The sequence below is a fragment of the Phoca vitulina genome, unplaced genomic scaffold (genome assembly GCF_004348235.1).
Source record: "Phoca vitulina isolate PV1807 unplaced genomic scaffold, GSC_HSeal_1.0 scaffold12, whole genome shotgun sequence".
Taxonomy (NCBI): Eukaryota; Metazoa; Chordata; class Mammalia; order Carnivora; family Phocidae; genus Phoca; species Phoca vitulina.
The window spans coordinates 14,543,592-14,562,601 of NW_022589715.1; the positions used below are offsets into that span (position 1 = coordinate 14,543,592).

At 36.8% G+C, this 19,010-nt stretch overlaps 1 protein-coding gene across 1 annotated transcript in view; it reads right to left on the reverse strand.

Annotated features, from left to right (window-relative positions):
• The window catches only part of DNAH6 (dynein axonemal heavy chain 6), a 213,437-nt gene that overhangs the window by 189,575 nt on the left and 4,852 nt on the right, over positions 1-19,010 (reverse strand). Inside the window, exons 3-4 of the mRNA XM_032410573.1 lie at positions 13,370-13,543; positions 9,555-9,814 (exon numbers count right to left, since the gene is read on the reverse strand). Coding sequence (XP_032266464.1) covers positions 9,555-9,814; positions 13,370-13,543 — 434 coding nt within the window. The remainder of the gene's footprint in view (positions 1-9,554; positions 9,815-13,369; positions 13,544-19,010) is intronic.

A 19,010-nucleotide genomic window follows, 5' to 3' on the forward strand; every position in this document is an offset into this window, starting at 1 on the left:
ATGGTGTGCAATACTGAGCTGAATATTGGAATCATCTGCTGAGTTTTAAAGAAATACTGTTGCTCAAGCTCCACCACAAATCAATTAAATAATGTCCTGGAGTAGGGCCTGGATGATTCTCATTAGCAGCCAAGGCTGAGAACCACTCTTCTAGGTTCTTCAAATTTTTGTGTGAAATGAAATTATTACCCATTAAATTGTCATAGCTCCAGAACAATGCCAGGGCATGTGTATGTGTGTGTTTGAAGGAAGGGTAAGGAGACAATATGAAGCTGAGCATTTTTGATGAGTCCAAGTGAGAATATGAGGGGCCTTTAATGTTTCTATGTGCTGACTGAAATTTGACTCATCAGATTTATTTATTTTTATTTATTTGACAGAGAGAGAGACACAGCAGGGGTTGCTGCAGAGGGAGAGGGAGAAGCAGGCTCCCCATTGAGTAGGTAGCATGACTCGGGGTGCGATCCCAGGACCTCAGGATCACAACCCGAGCTGAAGGCAGATGCCTCACCGACCGAGCCACCCAGGCACCCTGTGACTCACCAGATTTAAATTTCTTCATGGACTAGCCCAAGAAAACTGTCATTGTGTTAGGCAACCTGGCAAGATTTCTGATAACGTGGCTTCAAAATGATCTGTTATCATAGCACATATATACCTCACTATAAAGTTTTTGTAATTATGACTTCATACAGAAACCACAGGGCTGCCATTTGTGTTTTCTGTTCTAGGCCGTTAAACAGGTAATCTCCCTGAAAGGACAGGATAACTTTAGTTTGAATTTTTAAAGCTTCCTTAAAAAAGTACTTTTAACATAATAGGCTTAGGAATCATCTGAGAACCAACTTGATCACTTAGAAAGTAATACAGCCTGAGCCACGCACAGATGATTATATGGTCCTCACGTAACTATGTTTCACAGAGTTCTAATCACCGCATATATCCCTCACGAAATAGTTCGTTGTCTCCACAGGGCAGAAATGCGTAATTAGCATGATTTAACTCAATCCCAGCACTACTGACATTTTGGGCCAGGTAACTCTTTGTTGTGTGAGGCTGTCCTGTGCACTGTCAGCTGGTTAGCAGCTTCCCTTGCCTTTTCCCACCTGATACCAGTAGCACCATCCTCTCTAGTTATGACAACCAAAAATTCCTGCAGACATCCCCAAATGTCTCCTGGGGGGCTGAGGGGTGGCAAAATCTCCCAGGTTGAGAACCAGTGATTTAATTTAACGTTTCTTAATTTCACATGATCACAGAATAATTTTTTTTTAACCATCTACCTGTTATTACCACTTATATATAATGTTCCTGGAAATACACATCAGGAAACACTGTGTCCTCTCTCTTGGCTTTCTATGGACCCTAAAACTGCTCGGAATTTGGGGAGGACTCTTCCATACATTCTGACATATTCACTAAATTCTAATGGCTTTAAAACCGACATTCCACAGAGGATAGATTCACAGAGTTGAATGGTGGGAGTAGCAGACATTATTTTGAACTTCTATCTACAAATCATGAAACAATTATCAAATACCACCGTCCTTCATACATCTGTACCTCAATCTCCTCACCTTTCAACTGTAGAGAACGCCCTTCTAACAACACTGATGTACGGGAGGCACTCAGTACAGCCTACCACAGCATGTGTGACACAAATGACGGAAGCAGTTGTCATTAGGAAAGTGAGTGCATTGGGCATAGTGCGTGAGAGGCTGGGTTCTAAAGTCCAAGTACATGGGTTTCAATCCCAGCCCCACAATTAACTAGCTGTCTCAACTTGGTCAAGTTACTTAACTCTGCCTCAGTTTCATCATTTGTAAAATGAATATATCAATATTGGCTACCTTGTAGAGTTGCTATGAGGATTAAATACATAGGAAGAATCGAGAATGTTTGGGATTTGCCCGTCAAGTTTATTTTTTATAAAGGTGTATTTGTTTATTTATATATAGAGAGAGCGCGCACACGCATGAGCAGGGGGGTGGGGCAAAGGGAGAAGGACAGAGAGAATCTCAAGCCGACTCCCCGCTGAGTGGGAGGCTCTATCTCAAGACCCTGAGACCATGACCTGAGCCAAAACCAAGAGTCAGACACTTAACCAACTGCACCACCTAGGTGCCCGTAGAATTCATTTTTAGTCTCTCCCAATGCATACATAATTTATAAATCAGGGGTCATTTTTATCATAAGCAATGTTGCCTAGAAATAATTGACATTCTACTCTTATGGGGGTACCAGAAAAAAAGAATTTCATGTTAACTAAGATCAGAATCTCATGCAGAGAAAATTGCTCTACAGTCCTCTAGAGCAATGCTTCTCAAGCTACATGTTCTAACATACCCATACAATGGTAATATTCTATAAGGCACACTGGTGAAGGCATTAATTATAAGTTCTTTATATTATAAGAAAAATAACACACAAGGTATTCAGGGAAATATTCAATACTTAATTTGATAACACTTCCAAATAAAGTGTAGCTCATAAGCAACCACAGCTGTGACCATAACTTTTTTGAAGTAGCCACCTGAATTTCTAATCAAGACATGATGAATGGTCTCTTCAAATTCTTGACAGTCACCACTACTGAGAAACTTTGTTTATAGAAATAGGAGACAACAAATGGCAGATGATTTATTGCTTTGTTTCTTGTGGTTGCAAACTCTCTTTTCCATTAACCAGAATTTGGGTAATTCGTTCTCTTGAAATTGTGAACTAAAGGTAGCACCATTCTTTAATTCTAATAGCTTTCCCTTTTCTCCCTTTGATAAATGCAGTGTTGAAATTTCTTGTGAAATGCAAATTGATTTAAAATCCAAACATTTTCAGGAGCGCCTGGGTGGCTCAGATGGTTAAGCATCTGCCTTCGGCTAGGGTCATGATCCCAGGGTCCTGGGATTGAGCCCCACATCCGGCTCCTGGCTCAGCGGGGAGCCTGCTTCTCCCTCTGCCTCTCCCCCTGCTCCTACTCTCTCTCTCTCTATCTCTGTGTCTCGAATGAATAAATAAAATCTTAAAAAAAAATAAAAAAATAAAATCCAAACATTTCCATATCAAGTATTTTAGAAACAATGGTGAAGCTTTCTCTGAAACACAGACAGATTACTCTGTTTGATTGAATTTTTCTTTAGGTTTAAATCCATTGCAATCACTAAAAGTCACTATAGAAGCGTTTTAAATATCATTTTTCCAAAGCTGAATTCCAAGATGTTCTGAATTCTTAATCTTTGTCAGTATGTGTTGACACATTTTCAGGCAGGTCCCATAATTTTTTATTAGGTTCATTCAGGTGCTCAAATGTCAATTAAGTAATCCAGTTGTAAAATCAAGAACTATCCACCAAATCTGCACAGTTAAATTATTTGCAAAATATTTTCTAATTCTTGACAAAAGTTTTCCTTTGGATCACCAATGCATTTAAATCTGAAACAACAAAAAATGGCATTCTGCTCATATTTTTTTGTTATGTCTTGGACTTCATTGTAGTCGCAATTTTGATAATATTTAATTTGGAATTCATAACCACAGGGAAACATTTACATATGGGCGTTCCTTTGCAAATAAAATTATGTATTACTTGAATGTAGGATTGTCAGAATAAACTCTAGATGTAATATATATTTTTAAGAAGTATTTCTATAATGTCTCATTTGCCTTAAATGTTTCATTGCCAGTAGGGTTTTTTTTCCCCCTCCTCAAAACAAAGTTCTTCCAAACATTTCACTTTTGTGATTCTACATAGTGCTGTTATCTAGCAGTTACTACTAACTATAGGTTTATCAATATTCAATAAAACTCATTTTCTGCAATAAAATTTTAATAATGTCCTGGTGTGTTAATCTCTGTTATCTGACATGTTGATCTAGTAGTATTTTTTTAAAGTCAGGTTTATTGAGGTAAATGTACATAGAGTAAAATTCTCTTTTTTTTCCTTTCTTTTTTTTTTTTTTTTTTTTTCTTTCCTTCCTTAAGGTCCATCACTCAGTTACCCCATCCACTAGTGGCATTATTGATAGATTTCCTTTGCTTTTCTGGTAACAAATAGAATGAAAAAATGTCCACATAGGCTATTAAAATTGCAATTCTGCAATAGTGAGTTTTTCTGACATTAGATATTGTGTTCTTGCATTCCTACTTCTTAAGCTTATTGATGAGATGTTAATCTAAAACAGAATTTGGTTTCATATTTTGTTCTTTATTATGCCTTAAAAAGTTTCAAATCCTTTTCTGGGTACGGTGGACATCTTTTGGTAAGGTGTTGATATAGCTTGCTTGGAACTACTGATTCATTTGATAACATTTCCATACAAATGAGATATTTAGGCAAAGGACAGGAACATGACTGTGATTCACAAATCCAAGTCTGAGGTAGTTCTAATTACGTTGCCTAATTTATAATCTTTTTCCTTTTCACCACTGTGTTTATCTTATAGTTCTAGTAATTTTCTAGCTTTAGTAATAAACTGTCAAAGAAGACATAAATAAATGGAAAGATGCTCATGGACTGGAAGAATTAATATTATTAAAATGCTCATAGATTGGAAGAATTAATGTTATTAAAATGTCCATACTACTCAAAGCATTGTACAGACTCAGTACAATCCCTATTAAAATTCCAAAGGCAGGGACGCCTGGGTGGCTCAGTCAGTTAAGCGTCTGCCTTCGTCTCGGGTCATGGTCCCAGGGTCTTGGGATTGAGCCCTGCATCCAGCTCCCTGCTCAGCGGGGAGCCTGCTTCTCCCTCTGTCTGCAGCTCCCCCTGCTTGTGCTCTCTCTCCTTCTGTCTCTGACAAATAAATAAATAAAATCTAAAAAAAAATTCCAAAGGCACTTTCCACAGAAATAGAACAAACAGTACTAAAATTTGTAGGAAACTGCAAGAGAATCCAGATAGCCCCAGCAATCTGAGACAGAACAAAGCTGGAGATATCATGCTCCCTGATTTCAAACGATATTACAAAGCTAAACTAATCAAACCTGCATAGTATTGACATTAAAGCAGACACATAGACCAAGAGAACAGAATAAGGAGTCCAGAGATAAACCCCTGGATATATGGTCAATTATTTTATGACAAAGGAGCCAAGAATATACAATGGGGAAAGAACAGTGTGTTCAATAAATGGTACTGGGAAAACTGGACAGCCACATGCAAAAGGATGAAACTGGACCACCATCTAACACCATACACAAAACTAAATCAAAATGGATTAAAGACTTGAACACAAAACCTGAAACCATAAAACTCCTAGAAGAAAACATAGGTGGTAAACTCCTTGAGATTGGCCTTGGTGATGATTTTTTGGATTTGACACCAAAAGCACAGGTAACAAAAGCTAAAATAAACAAGCAGGACTACATCAAATTAAAGTGCTTCTCCACAGTGAAGGAAATCATCAAAATGAAAAGGCAATCTACTGAAAGGGAAAAGATATTTGCAAATCATATATCTGATAAAGGATTAATATCTAAAATATATAAGGAACTCATATAACTCAATAACAAAAAACTAAACAATCCAATTAGAAAATGGGCAGAGGATCTGTATAGATACTTTTCCAAAGAAGACATACAGATAGACAATAGGCACATGAAAATATGGTCAACATCACTAGTCATCAGGGAAATGCAAACCAAACCATAATGAGATATCATTTGACCTGTCAGAATGGCTCTTATCAAAAAGACAAGAAATAATAGGTATTGGCAAGGATGTGGAGAAAAGGGAACCCTCTTACACTGTTGGTAGGAATGTAAATTGCTACAAGGACTAAGGAAAACAGTATGAAGTTCCCTCAAAAAAATAAAAAAATAGAGCTACCACATGACCTAGCAATTCCACTACTTGGGTATCTATCTGAAGAAAACAAAAACACTAATTCAAAAAGATATATGTGCCCCTATGTTAACTGCAGCATTACTTATAATAGCCAAGATATGAAAGCAACCCCGAGTGTCCATTAAAGAAGATAAAGATGTGATATATATATATATGTGTGTGTGTGTGTGTGTGATATGTATATATCTCACACAGTCAATGAAATCTTGCTACTTGCAACAACATGGATGGACCATGAGGGCAAGTCACTTAAACATTTGTAACTCATTTGTAAAATAGAGATAATAATTGTATCTTATAGTGTTTTGTGAGGATTAAATGATTTAATATATATAAATACTTTGCCTAGAACATAGTAAACACCAATAAATCATTTTTTATGATATGTAAAATACAGGGATTCACTTTGGTGTGCTCTCATACAACTCTCTAGCCAACAGTCTTCCCCCATACCTCATGGCTACCCTTCAATTCCAGTCACTCTTGTTCAAGGTCTAAGTCCTAACAATACAGGATTGTTTTGTCTTGATCAATTCCATTCTCTGTTCTCTGTGCTCTTCATGATCTCCCTAGTTCCTGACCCTTTACCTAGTTTCCTTTTTACTCGCACCAGAACTGACCAGAGTCCCCACTATGCCTCCTTGCTGGGCAAGATAACCGGCAGCATATAGTTGTGTACTCACTCAGGTTGATATTCCAACATATTTAGACATCTCCTTAAAGCTTATTCCTGACAAAATTGTTATGCCTAACACACAGCACTGAGTTGATATTTTAGAATAAACTTGATAAAAGGAAACATTTTCTCACTTAAAGGAATTGTGTTAAACATTGTAGAACTGCACATCTGATGTATTTTGCTACATTTGAAAAATATGCAAAGGCATTATATTTTATCACATTACTTTTAAAAGGAGTTTAGTTTAACATGTCTTCATCTCGTTGACCCAATATTTCCTATTTTTAACTTCCAATTTAGCTGCTTCAAAGTTTGTGCCACCCAAATGATTGTCTTTTCATAAGGTTTCTGATATTTGGAGTTCAGGCCAGGGAGGAAAAATTAACGTCAACTTTAACACATAATAAAATAAACTATGATTCCAACTCTGTCTTCTTAAGTGAGACCTTGTGTATTCCCGTCAAGCATCACGAGTATCAGTCCAAAGTAGTATAAAACATCAACTCAGTTCCCCGAGTAGAAGCACTCATTAGTCTAGAAATACCATTAATTTCTTGAATTGGACAAAAGCAGTTTCCATATTCATCTTTCATACTTTGTCTTGTGCTAGTAAAAATAAGAAAATCATTTTACATTTGGCAAAATTTGACTCCTCTCATAATGGGGAATGAATTATCACAAATGGCACTTCTTGATATCTGGGTTATTAGATGATTTTTTTAAATAAGAGAAAGCTATGAAAACATTTCATCTATTAATCAAGAAGTATTAAAAATCAGCAAATAGACCATTTTTGCTGATCAGTCACCATTTAAGATCCATAACCTCTTCTCCAAAAAGAACTAGTAAAGAACTACTAAGGCAGTGGTGGGGATGACAATACTAACATTTTTTTTTTTTACATCAAAGGGCTTTATAGTCTATTGTATGTTAATTCTCCATCTTAAAAAAAAAAACAAAAAACAAAAAACCTCACTCAACCCCAATTCTCCTTTCATCTACCACCTCACTTCTCTTCTATTTTTGGCATCCCAAAATCAGTAGGTCCAAACCCAAACTCTTTTCTTCCCAACAAATCTGTTCCATCCAACCTTCTATGTCTCAGATAATAGCAACTCTTCTTGCTCAGTCAGCAGACCATTAAAGTCATCCTAGATTCCTCTCTGGTTGTCCACCTTACATACAGGCCATAAAAACATCCTGTTGCCTTGACCTTCAAATTACTTCCCACTTCTCATCATTTCCACCTGGTTCATCTCTCACCTCAATAATTATAGCCTTCAAATTGGTCTTCCTGTTTCAACCCTTGCTTCTCAAAAGTCTAATCTCTACACAGCAATCAGAGCAGTCCTTTTCAAAATGTAACTCAGATCATAACATTTCTCTGCTTGAAGTCTGTCCCTGGTTCTCCACTTTTCTCAGAGTAAAAGCTAATGTTCATACAATGGCTGGCAAGCCCCTTCATGATCTGTGCCCTAGCTCTCATTCACTCTACTGTGGTCATACGAGCCTTCTCTTTTCTTCTTGACTATGCCAGGTAGGCTCCTGCCTTGGGATATATGTACTCACTTTCCTGCTGTCTGGAATGCTCTTTTCCCCACCAGCACATCATTCACTCCTTCTTTTTCCAGTCCTTATTCAAATGGCAGCTTGTCAATGAGGCCTACCCTGACATCCAGTTAATTCACAACTTCTTCCCCAGAACTCCCAATCTCCTTTGCTTACTTTTTTTTCTCTAATACTTATCACCATCTAGCTTCTCTGTAATTTACTCAGATACTGTTTATTATTGTTTCCTTCCGCTAAAACGTAAGCTCCACAAGGGCAACAATTTTGATCTGGATGGTTCAATAATGTATCTCTAGTACCTAGAACAGTTCATGCTACAGAGTGGGTAATCAGTACATTTTGCCGAAGGATTGGATTCTGATAAGCATCTCTGTTCTTTCTTCAAATTATTTCTCACTCTAATTAAGCTCTTTCAGATTTATAATAAATCTACCATTTAAAAATTTGACTAAAATGTTATTCTTTTCTCCCTCTTTTTGCCAGTAGGAGAGCTGTCCTCAGTGTTACCTGACTCAGTCAAAACTACAGTGCTGCATAAGGGAGAGTAAGAGAATTCTTAACGAGTTCTTTTTTCTTCCCATGCAGCAGAGAACGGGAATTTGGTGGTAAAGCTAAACCACTATCACCTTCCCAGGAAAGACTGTCTCAACAGCTGTTGTCCACACAACTAAACAACAATGGAGGAAAGCCAGTATCATCTTTAAATTCTACTGCCTATTGTGCTGAATTTTAAAGCAATTCATAGGGGCGCCTGGGTGGCTCAGGCTGTTAAGCACCTGCCCTGGGCTCAGGTCATGATCCCAGGGTCCTAGGATGTGGCTGTGTCACTCCCTGCTCAGCGGGGAGTCTGCTTCTCCCTCTCCTCCCCACTCGTGCTCTCTCTCACTATCTCTGTCGCTATCTCTCTCTCTCAAATAAAATCTTTTTAAAAAAAAAGCAATTCACAGACTCACATTTGTATGATTCTTCTAATTATTTCAGAAACAAATGTGTTTAGTAATAATAAAGAGTATATGTGTGTGTTATTAATCTCTATAAATACCTTAAGTTATCAAGTTCCTTTTATTTCTAAAAAAAACCTTATCTCTACTAAGGAAAGTTGAAATAACATGTAAAGCAAATCATGTACCTACTTTTTATACATTGCCATCTTTTTTTCTCAGGAATCACAAAATATCAAAATTATCTTTGGAATACTGATTAAAAATAGATGGCATTATATAATATAAACATAGAAGAGGCATAACAGTGCACTACTCTGTAAAATAATGTCTACAAGTAAAGGAAAGCTAAATGGAAAAAATAAATAACATTGTTGTGATTAAGATTCATTTGTCATCAGATGATAACCAAAATTGTATTTGACATTTATCATTAATGCCCAGTCAATTATGGATAACATTCACAATCTTAACTGAAACTTTTACTGTTGAATACACTGTTTTATAAAAGAGAACTCACTTGAGATTATATGTATCATATTCAATGGAAGACCTTGGCACTGCAGGGATCATATAAAGAAATCCAAGATGTTCATTTTCACGTATTATTTTAATGATTTGCAAGGGATTACGAATGTTGGCTTTAATGACTTCTTCCCGGTCATGGAAAGTGTACTTAGGGTACGCTGAGGAGCTAGTCCCATAGAGACCTCTTCTTCCAATACCGGTACGTGACAGTTTAGGAGAGGGAGCGAACATCTCAGTAGAGGGCCGCTGGATCTAAACAAAGCCAATTTTTAAAAATATGAGTTTTTGCAAAAAACAAAGTATAAAAAAATGACATAGTTACCATACTGCTTGAGATGTCTGGGTTCAAAGGCAAACATTTTTGAACAGAAAAATTCAAATTATTATAAGGCAGGGATATATTCCTTCCGAGTCCTCCTTATCCAGGGGTCCATCCCCTTTCCCAACCCCCCAGCATCGCTCCCATTGTCACCCTCTCTCCTTTAACTCTGTGTTTATTACATCAAAATACTACCAGCTCTCCGGGGTTCTCGGGAGCCCAGCACTCTTGCTGCTCAGTTGCTTTGCATCTATCTTGACTGTGGCCTCTCACCTCAACCCCCTCACCTAGTTCTGAGGACCTTAATGCTTTTCAGTGAGTGACATCTTAAACAGCTGTTATCATAGCTCATAATAAACTTCTTTTTAGTGAAGGTAAGGGGTGGTTACATTGAGTATCGGGGATCATTATATAATAATAGCCTTGGAGAAGCATTCATGCTACAAACTCATGATTGCCTGTTCCGTAGACCAGTGCTTCTCACATTTAAACGTGCATGTGAATTACCTAGGTGTCCTGTTAAAATGCAGATTCTGTCTGTCAGTCTGGGGTGGAGCCTGAGATCCCACATTTCTAACCTGCTCGCAGGAGCTGCGGATGCTGTGAACCGCCACTGGACCACCAAAGCTAAGTCCCCACCATGTTCACACACTTGAACTTTGCTCTAATCCCCCAGTTCCACTGTCTGTGTTCTCAGTGCCATTCACACTCCTTTGTTCCTCCTCAGCAAACTCTGGGGCAGCATCATACACACCCCCTCCTCCTGAGGAGGAGGTTGATAACCATGTTTCAGGAAATTTGACACTAACTCCCAACAGTCATCACCTGGTCTCACCAGTAGAAGGGCAACTGGCATTAAGACAAAAGAATCACTATCGCAGACCTGCTTTGTTGAATAACTGATGTAAATATATGAATGATATCTTTATTGCCTGTTAGCATAACTAACAGAGGCTGCCATTTCTTTCTTTTTCTTTCTTCTTTCTTTCTTTCTTTCTTTCTTCCTTTCTTTCTTTCTTTGACAAAGAGAATAAGAGAGCACAAGTAGGGGGAGCGGCAGAGGGAGAGGGAGAAGCAGGCTCCCCGCTGAGGACTTGATCCAAGGGGCTTGATCCAAGGACCCCAGATCATGACCTGAGCCGAAGGCAGACACTTAACCAACTGAGCCACCCAGGTGCCCTGGGGTTGCTATTTCCATGAGAGACTGATTACCACAAGCTCTATGGAACAATGTCCCCAGGAAATTTGTATTCACAGATCCCATCATTCTCCATCTCTCATTAAATATACCCTGGTGAACAGGAGTTTCAGACAAAAATCCTAGAAAGTTTAGAGCCAGAGAAAATACATCTTTGAACTCAAAAGATACAATGTGCTTTTTTTACTTAATGGCCAGGGACAGCAGCAACAACACTGTTTTCTTATGTAAAAGAATAGGCCAAGCCAGATACCCCTAAGCCAGAGAAAATACACATTGTCTTGTCCCAATGTTTCAACAAGGGCTGTAGTCAACGTTAATATTTTTATGGGACTAGAGTATTAATATTTTAACAGAAAATGCATGTATTTTCTTTATTATATCCTTCAAAAAGTTTTACTGCCTTCTAAGTGCAAGATTTCTTCAACAATAGGCCTATATATTTTCATCTGAATACTTATTTCCAGTTATGTAACTCAGTGCAAAGATGTGTTTCAATTTAAGCAGCCACATAAGTTCAGATTTTGTGGGGGTGGTGGAAAGAGAACGAAGGAAGTATGTATGTATGTATTTAAAGATTTTATTTATTTATTTGAGAGAGACAGCGTGTGCGCTCGAGCAGGTGCACGAGTGGGGGGCGGGGCAGAGGGAGAGGGAGAAGCAGGCTCCCCACTGAGCAGGGAGCCCGAAGTGAGGCTTGATCCCAGGACCCTGAGATCACGACCTGAGCCGAAGGCAGAGCTTAACCGACTGAGCCACCCAGGCGCCCCAGGAAGCATTTGTTTATAAAGTATAGAACACCTGTAGTGTTCTCTATGATGGATGTCCAGTCCAATTTGTTAAGTCAATCTTCCTTAATTACCAGAAGCAATGCCTCCAACGGCCTTCTTATATCTCCCAGGGCATCCTCATTGGTACATTTCCATTCTAAACTCATTCTGAGAAATCAATATCCCCCCAAAATGACCCTCTTCTCAGAATAAACACCCTCCTCCTTTTATATGGAACATCCCCTTTCTTCTACATTTCCCTTTAACCCCTAACTCTTGCTGAATTCTTCACTTAGTTATAGCTACAACCAGGCATAACACACAATTTAACATTCCCTTTTAGCCCCCTCCCTTCATCCCAGATGTGCACAATTTCATTCCTCCCCTTTAAATTCAAGATCATGATGCCCACTTTATACCAAATAAACTAATTTATGGGCAATCAGAACTTTCTTGGTCCTACTTAAGATAGTTTGTTCTCCTTTCCTATTTCACAGAAATGAAATTAACTGAGGCTTTATAATTTCATACAACTGAGCATGTAATATTCTTTGAGGGTGATCTCACCCACACCCACAGTGAGCCTCTTTCCAGCCAGCTTCTCAAACCCACCGCTCTCCCACCTGATCTGCCTTATTAACTTTCCATTCATTCCTCCCAGCCTAGTGCCAGTCCCTACAGTGGCGTTTCCTCCACTGACCCTTCCCCTCACCACCAGGTGCAAGCATTCCCTTCAGTTCGCCACAGTTTTGTACCTTAAATGACCAACGGAGAGCTCTGATTGCACCCCCACTGAGTTTGAGGCTCACTTGTCCATCTACCCACCATCAAATTCTGCAATCTTCAAGGATGGAACCTGTCTTCATCTCTTCCTCTCTAGTACTCTAGCCCAAAGCCTGAAAGACACTAGCACTGAAATGTTTAACAGGTCTCGAAGGATCTTCTCAGTAAAAAGCTCAGAGAATTCTCAGCTCTACTGGCATTTTTATTGTGAGTGTGCCCACATTTTCTCCCACTTCTACTTCTCTGTCTAATTATATACAGGTATTTATAGAAAGCCGTGCTCTGGTGATTTCTCCCCAGAGCTACTGTTCACGTATTCCTTTCAAGGCAACTTCCCACTCTACAGCTCACCAATTACAGAAGTTGTTTTCCTAGCTGGTTTAGTTTCTATTTTACTGCCCTTCACCAAGGTCTTCAAAGACTGTCATTCTGGGTAATAATGATGAAAATTTCATAAAAGGTAAAATAAAATTGAAAACACTATTATGTCTTCTTTTAATATGCAAGAGAAGATCAGAGGGCACTGAATAGATGCTGTAAGTTTTCCTTTATGATTTTCCTCCACTGCCTAAAATTTCCTGGAATAAGAACTGGGAAGTACAGTATTCCCCAAATACATTGTGTAACCTGATAGAGAAATATTTTGCAACTATTCTTATGAGTTAAAAGCATGTTAGCAATGCTATAGGAAACTAAAATTAAAGTGAAAGGCTCAATTAAGTATTTTAATAGTATACCTGTTTTTTCTTCACCACACGAACTTGCTGTTCAGGAAACTGAATAGATACTTTGGCAGAACTTCTTTCCTCTCTTCTTGGAGGTTTTATGATTCCAGAAGTGACTAACTGAAGTCGGTTCTGCTCATATATGTATTCTGGCCTCTTATGATCTTGGTAGACTTTTAGCACTGGCTTTGGGGAATAAAAAGACATATTAATCTTTTTAATATTAACATGAATTTGTCTTATTCTTCACTTTGGACCCTATTCCTGTTGGAAATTGATCTCCCTGGACTAATTTCCTATTGAAGTCACAATCAGTATGGTAGTTATCATCATGGACTGGCCATGGTCCATCACTAGACTAAGACTTTTCTATTCGGTTTCTATTAATTCTGTCCCTTAATTGCCAGTGCATACTTCTAGGAGTAAGGTTCTGACAGAAAAGGGTCAGAAGCATGAAATCACATATCCAGTAATTGTGCATTACAAACCCCTACCACTCATTACAACAGTTATTGTGGGAAGGACTGTACAATCCTCACACTCTACCTGAAAGTCATTAATCAATTCCCATAGCCATAACTGATTGAAGAGCCAGAAGAAATTATGGCAAAAATAAATAAATAAATAAATAAATAAATAGGAGAAATTGTGGCATTAAAATAAATAAATAAATAGGAGAAATTGTGGCATTATATTAGGCTGATCAAATTTCAGATTAAGGCAATAAAATCCAGCATTCAACATGATACACTAATGCAAGGAATTCACCATAATGGCTTTAAGTTTCTAAGCATTATGATTTTAACATGATAGCTAATCTTTTACAATTGGAGTCAGAAAAAAAAGCTTGGGAATAAGCACAGGAATCAGCTGTTAAGCTTTCAAGTGTGTGTAAATTACATTTGGTTTTGGCTAAAAATCCCTCTTGAGCCACTCACTGAAGAAAGGAAAAACACATAGATGGGGGCGGGAGGATCTCAGCTATATAACAGTGTGGAAAAGGAATACAGACCAGAATCACAAGGTAAGAAGGGGGAGAAAAGCTTCTGCACAGCAAATAAAACCAACAACAAAATGAGAAGGCAATCTACCAAGTGGCAGAAAGTATTTGCAAATCATATAGTGATAGGGGGTTAAGACCCAAAATATATAGAGAACTCATACAACTCAATAGCAAAAACAAAATAATCCAATTAAAAAAGGGGGGCAGAGGATCTGTATAGACATTTTTTCCAAACAAGACGTACAGATGGCCAGCAAGTATATGAAAAAGATGCTCAACATCACTAATCATCAGAGAAATGCAAATCAAAACCATAATGAGATACCACCTTACACCGGTCAGAATGGCTATTATCAAAAAGACAAGAAACAAGTGTTAGTGAGAATGTGGAGAAAGGGGAACCCCCATCAATATTTGATAACACAATTTATATCTTTTTATCTTATGTATTCACAACGAAGTATTGCAGCTGTATTTTTACTACTTTTGTCTTTTAACCTTTAACTAGTTTTATAAATAAGTGATTAATCCACCACCTTCACATCAGATTATTCTGAATTTTACTATATATTCACCTTTACCAGTGAGATTTATACTTTCATGTTTTCCTGTTACTAATTATAGTGCCTTTTCATTTCAGCTTCAAGAAGTCCCTTACAGGGGTGCCTGCTTCTTAAGTCCCTTACAGGGGTGCCGGCTCAGTCTTAAGGTTAAGTGTCTGTTTTCGGCTCAGGTCATGATCCCAGGGTCCTGGGATCGAGCCCCGCATCGGGCTCCCTGCTCAGTGGGAAGCCTGCTTCTCCCTCTCCCACTCCCCCTGCTTGTGTTCCCTCTCTCGCTGTGTCTCTGTCAAATAAATAAATAAAATCTTTAAGAAAAAAAAAGTCCCTTACAATTCACTTTTTAATAACAAAGCAACAAGCAAATATGTATATATAGGAAGAGAAAGAAAGCAAATATGGTAAAATACTAACAATTTTTTAATCTAGGTAGATGGTATATAAGTATTCATTTTACTATTATATCAACTTTTCTGTATATTTGAAACTCTTTATAGTAAAATGTTGGGAGAAATTGATTTTTTCAAATAAACTGGCAAAAATACAAAAAATTAGATAGATTCATATAAACCATAATAGTGATCATCTCTAAGCAAGGAGAGAGGGCATTGAGACTAAAATGGGGTACAAAAGGTATCTGAAATGTATTTGTAACATTCCTTTAAAAATAGATATTAAATCAAACTAAGCAAAATTCAACATTATTAACTTGGGATACATATTCTTGTCTACTATACTTCTCTTTATATCTTTTTGTATATTTGAAATTTTCATAATAATAGAAACAGAGGAAAACTTCTTAATATAACTATTTAGCAAAATCAGCAGCAAACCTCAATCACCCTAAATAGTAAAAACCTAAAGCCATTATGAAAATCAAGAACAAGATCGCTATTTTCACTACCAACTTCATTTTTCAATTCTCAAATGGAAGCATCTAGAACAGGGGTCAGTAAACTTTTTCTGTAAAGGATCAGACAGTAAATACGTTAGGTTTTGCGGGCCAGATGGTCTCTGTCAGAACTACTCTACCATTGCAGCACCAAAGCAGCCTTAGACGATACAAAAATAAATGGATATCACTGTGATCCAATAAAACATTATTTACAAAAACAGGTTATAGGACTGGACTTGACCCATGGGCCATAGTGACTCCTAATCTAAAAAGTAAAGTAACTGGTGTAAACAGTAGGAAAGAAAGGCAAAATTATCTATCAATGATATTTATTATATACATTAAAAATAAAAGCCTAACTACTGAAGTAACTACAAGGATTTAAAAGAATATTGCTGAGGTTTCTGGTTACAAAGTAAACAGACAAAATCCATTTGCTTTTCTCTGTATTAAAAATAAACAGAAACTGGATCACAATAAAAAACTGAGGTTGAAATATTTAAGAATTTAACAAGAAAAACACAGGACCTTATTATAGCAAACTATAAAATCTCACAGAGAATGAAAAACAAAACCTGCAAAAGTATAAGGAAATGCCAAATGCTAATTGTGGGAAAAATTACATGCTCATCTCCATATATGTCAAAAAGGCATTTGATAAAATTAAACTATTTTTGATAAAAATCTATTTGATTTTGTTAAAGCTTGTTTGTTTGTTTGTTTATGTAATCTCCGCACCCAACGCGGAGCTTGAACTTAACGAGCCCTAGATCAAGAGTCGCAAGCTCTTCTGACTGAGCCAGCTAGGTGCCCCTATTTATGATTTTTTTAAATAAAAATCTATTTTTGATAAAAACATTAATCAAGAAAGGATAGATACTTCCTTAAAAATCTCAATGGTTAATATCATGCTTAAAGGGGGAACACTCAGAAATATTCCTACTAATCTCAGGAGAAAGACAAAAAATGTCTACTGTCCTCACTGTCATTTCTAATATTCTACAGGTATTAGCCAATGCAATAGTCCAAAGACACAGTATGAATATAAAACTCAGAAAGAAGGTGGCAAAAGTGTCATTATTATCAGATGATTTTATTGTTTGCCTGAAGCACCTGAGAGAATAAACAGAACACCTAGCACAAAATTAGCATCCAGAAATAAAACCTGTTCATAAACTTAATAAGAAATAAGTAAAAGTCATATGAAGAAGACTTTAAAACACTCATGATGGTCATGGAAGAAGAAGCAAACAAATAAAACCCTATTTTGTTCTTGACTTGGAAAATTAATTATAATAAAAGTCAATTTTAAGTTAATCTATAAATTTAATATGATCCTGACAGGATGTCTTGGAGATTAGACAATCTGACCCTAAATTTAATACATAAAAATTATTAAAAAGAATAGCCACAAAAGTTCTGGGGGGAAAAAAGAGTGATCAATGAAGACCAGCCCTGCCAGATATTAAAATGTTATAAAACTACAATAATTAAAACTGTGTATTCTGGACACATGAATAGGAAAGCAGATCAATGAATCAGAATAGAAAGTCCAGTAATGGATCCCAAAATCTAAAAGGGAACTGAACCTACAACAAAGGTGATAATTTTAGGAAAATAGTATTATTCAATAAATGATAATGAAATAACTGGGTAGTTGTTAGGAAAAAAGTTGAATCCTTTCATTCATTACAATGGGAAAAATTATGAATAGATCAAAGATTTAAATGTAAAATAACAAAAATAATAAAAATAATCTTAAAGTAATCTTTAAAGAAATGTACCCATGACATCACTAGATAATTTTATCTCTACAATCTTGCTAAATGTAGGGCCGAAGTATTCCATAAAACTCAGAAGACATAAATTACTCAATTGCATAAAAATTTGGAATTAAAACAAAACTTGAAACTTTTATCATGCTTATCACAGATAAAGGGTTTATTTCCTAATATATGAAGAGCTCATGCAAATCAATAAGAAAACTACCAACTACCCAATTAGAAAATAAGACATGAGATTCATACATTTCACAGATAGAAAAACAGTAACTCCTGAACATATGAAAAGATGTTCAACCTTATTCAAAAAAGAAATTTAAATTAAAACTACTCTGAGATAGCATTTTTCTTCTATTACTGAAGCAACATTTACTAACCAAAATTACAAACGAACATATGTTTTGAGTTGGCAATTCCATCTCTAGGAAGTCTGCCTACAGAGAGCCGCTCACATGTATAAGATATGCCCAAGATTATTCACTGTAACACTGTTGTCATAAAAATACTATTTTAAAAACCTAACCTATAAATCTGGGGCTTGCTAAATAAATTATGGCACATTCATCTATGATAGGATATTATGAGCTATAAAGAAAATTGATATAAAAAAACTTCTTGAACTGATATAAAATGATCTCCAAGCTATGTATTAAATGAAGAAAGCAAAGGGCAGAAGAGTTTGTTTAGTATGGTGGTTTCAGGCTTATAAAATTGTAATACATCTCTGAAAGCACACACAGCACTCTTACCATTGGATTGGTTGCCTCTAGAGAAGGAAGCTGGATGGATGAGGGACGGTGGGAGAAAATACACTTTAACTGTGCAACTTCTGTACATTTTAAAATGAATTACTTAACTAAGAAGGACAAATGTTAAAGTTTATATGGAAGGATAACTATCTAAAACAGAGAATATATAAAAAATAAGAATAGTGCGGAAGCAGGTGTCTTCTACTTATCAAAACAAAGCTACAAAGCCGGTGTCACCAGAACAATGTGGTTAGATCAGCAGAGAAAAGAATCAAGAATCTGTAACAAGGTCTCACCATATATGAGAATTTTATACATGATAAAGGTGGTGTTTTAACTTAGGGGTGAAAAACATGGTGCTAGCAAAACATTTTGAAGAAAATGTAGTCCCTTTCCTCACATCAGATTTAAAAGTTCACATGAATGAAGGCTTTAAATGTAAAGTACAAAAATAAAGAAGAGTAAAATGGAAGAAAATGTGGGGAAATGCTGTCAACAGAATGAGTATAAAATGGTGGTCAACGGAGAGAAAACAGAAGTCCAATACAAAGAGAACGCTGCAATTCCGGTAAGAACAGGATCCATTACCACTAATCACATGGGAGATGATTAGCAGCAGCCTGTGTGAGGATGCAGTTTCAGCCTTCCCAGTCAGGCAATAAAAG